A 1,765-nucleotide genomic window follows, 5' to 3' on the forward strand; every position below is an offset into this window, starting at 1 on the left:
GGAAAGCAGCTTTTACAATTTCATTTTACTATGGTCATGCAAGAGAAATTACTCTGGTATTACTTCAATTATATTTTTATTGTTGAATATTCTTTTTCAATTATATTAACTTGTAATTTCAATTCTATGGTCATTTAGATTCTATAATAGTACCATAACAGTGGCACACGCAGGTACTGAAACAACAAATTCAAAGAAAAAAGAAGATTGCTGCTACTAAAACTGACTAAAGTTAAAATAATGTCTACATCTTAGTCCTGAAAATACAGAGGAGCACAATCTCTTTGGTCACAGAAAGACTAAATCTTTTACATCAGATGGCAGAGGGCACTGCAGACATTCAAGTCTAAATCCTTTTTTAATATTTTGTGGCAATTTTGGATGTAACTCGAGTTTTCAGCAACTTCTTTAATGACTCTTTGATCTCCTGTGTCTGAAGAACATAGATAATCGGGTTTAACATGGGAGGCAATACAGTGCTCATAGAAAGGCTTATGATTCTAGCATTTGGATGTATTACACTCCCAAAGATATACACAAATGTAAATGGAAGGAAATAAATTGCCACTAATGAAAGGTGACCTGTGTAGGTTTTGAAAGCTTTCACTCTTTCCCTAAATGTAGAAATTTTTGACAAAGAATAGCCAATACAGCAGTAACTTCCCACGATAAATGCCAGTGGAAACCCAAGAATTATAACTAGTGCCAAACCAGCAATTGCACGATTGGGGGTATATCATTGCAGCCAAGACGATACATAGGACCATGATCACAATAGTAGCTCTGAATAACAACAGACTTACAAAAAGAAAGTCTTGTGAGAAGGCCAGCTGCAATGAGTATAAGAGTTATGGCAAGAAGCCAGAAAAAAGCGATCAAAGATAAAATGAGCCTGTGGCTCACTCTCATTTGATAGTGCAGCGGGTACATGATAGCCATGACTCTGTCAAAGGACAATACAACCAGATTAAAACCTTGCATAAAAATGAAAGTAAAGCAGAAAAACATGAAAGTCAAGCAGTCATTGTAGGAAATATAATAATGGTTAAACAGAAAAATGTCAACAACCTTTGGAACCAAAGCAGAGCTACTTAACAGGTCTGTAAATGCAAGGTTAAAAACAGCAATATATTTAGGACTTCTCAACATGCGATCCAATGTTATTACAATCATCACTAATGTGTTTCCCACCACTGCAAGAATGTAAAACTTCTGTTTAATCATTTTCTGTTTGACGTTTATTCAGCTGTGTGAAAGCCCCGGAGGAACCCTCCCGAGGGATTAATAAAGTTAAATTTCATTGAATCTAATCTAATAACTTTAATCTCAGCCAAACCGATTTACTCATGAACAAATAAAACACTGAAAAAGCCAAACAATAACATTTTTAAGTTATCAAAGTGACTTATATATCATGTTTAACCCGAGTAGCGAAAGATCGCACGGGTTTGAAGATGATGTGTCGGTCGGCTCAGATATTTGAAGTTTACACAGCTACATTCTCACCTGAAAATATGTATAAGTTTTTTTGCGACTGTTGAGACAACGCCGGTGTCTGCAATTCTTTTGGTCCTGGTAGAAATCACGCTGAGATGTTTCCATGTTTTACACAATCCTTTTATTACCCATTATTCTTACAGATCCATCTGGAGATCAGCACACTGCATCCTATGCAATCCTATGCTAAAGGCTGATCTAAAGAACTCCACACAACAGTTACAGTTATAACCTCTGGTCTCCTCCCCCCTACAGTAAACACCCCCAC

General features: G+C 36.4%; 1 protein-coding gene across 1 annotated transcript; it reads right to left on the reverse strand.

Annotated features, from left to right (window-relative positions):
* Positions 1-46: 46 nt before the first annotated feature.
* On the reverse strand, positions 47-1,194 carry LOC121812894 (olfactory receptor 1500-like). The gene is given in 2 exon segments (XM_042216061.1): positions 47-729; positions 732-1,194. Coding segments are annotated over 2 exon segments (813 nt in total). The 5' UTR covers positions 1,174-1,194; the 3' UTR covers positions 47-358.
* Between the last annotated feature and the right edge of the window lie 571 nt (positions 1,195-1,765).

Source organism: Haplochromis burtoni, unplaced genomic scaffold (genome assembly GCF_018398535.1).
Source record: "Haplochromis burtoni strain Fernald_Lab_line unplaced genomic scaffold, NCSU_Asbu1 Contig_907, whole genome shotgun sequence".
In the NCBI taxonomy this organism is placed as follows: domain Eukaryota; kingdom Metazoa; phylum Chordata; class Actinopteri; order Cichliformes; family Cichlidae; genus Haplochromis; species Haplochromis burtoni.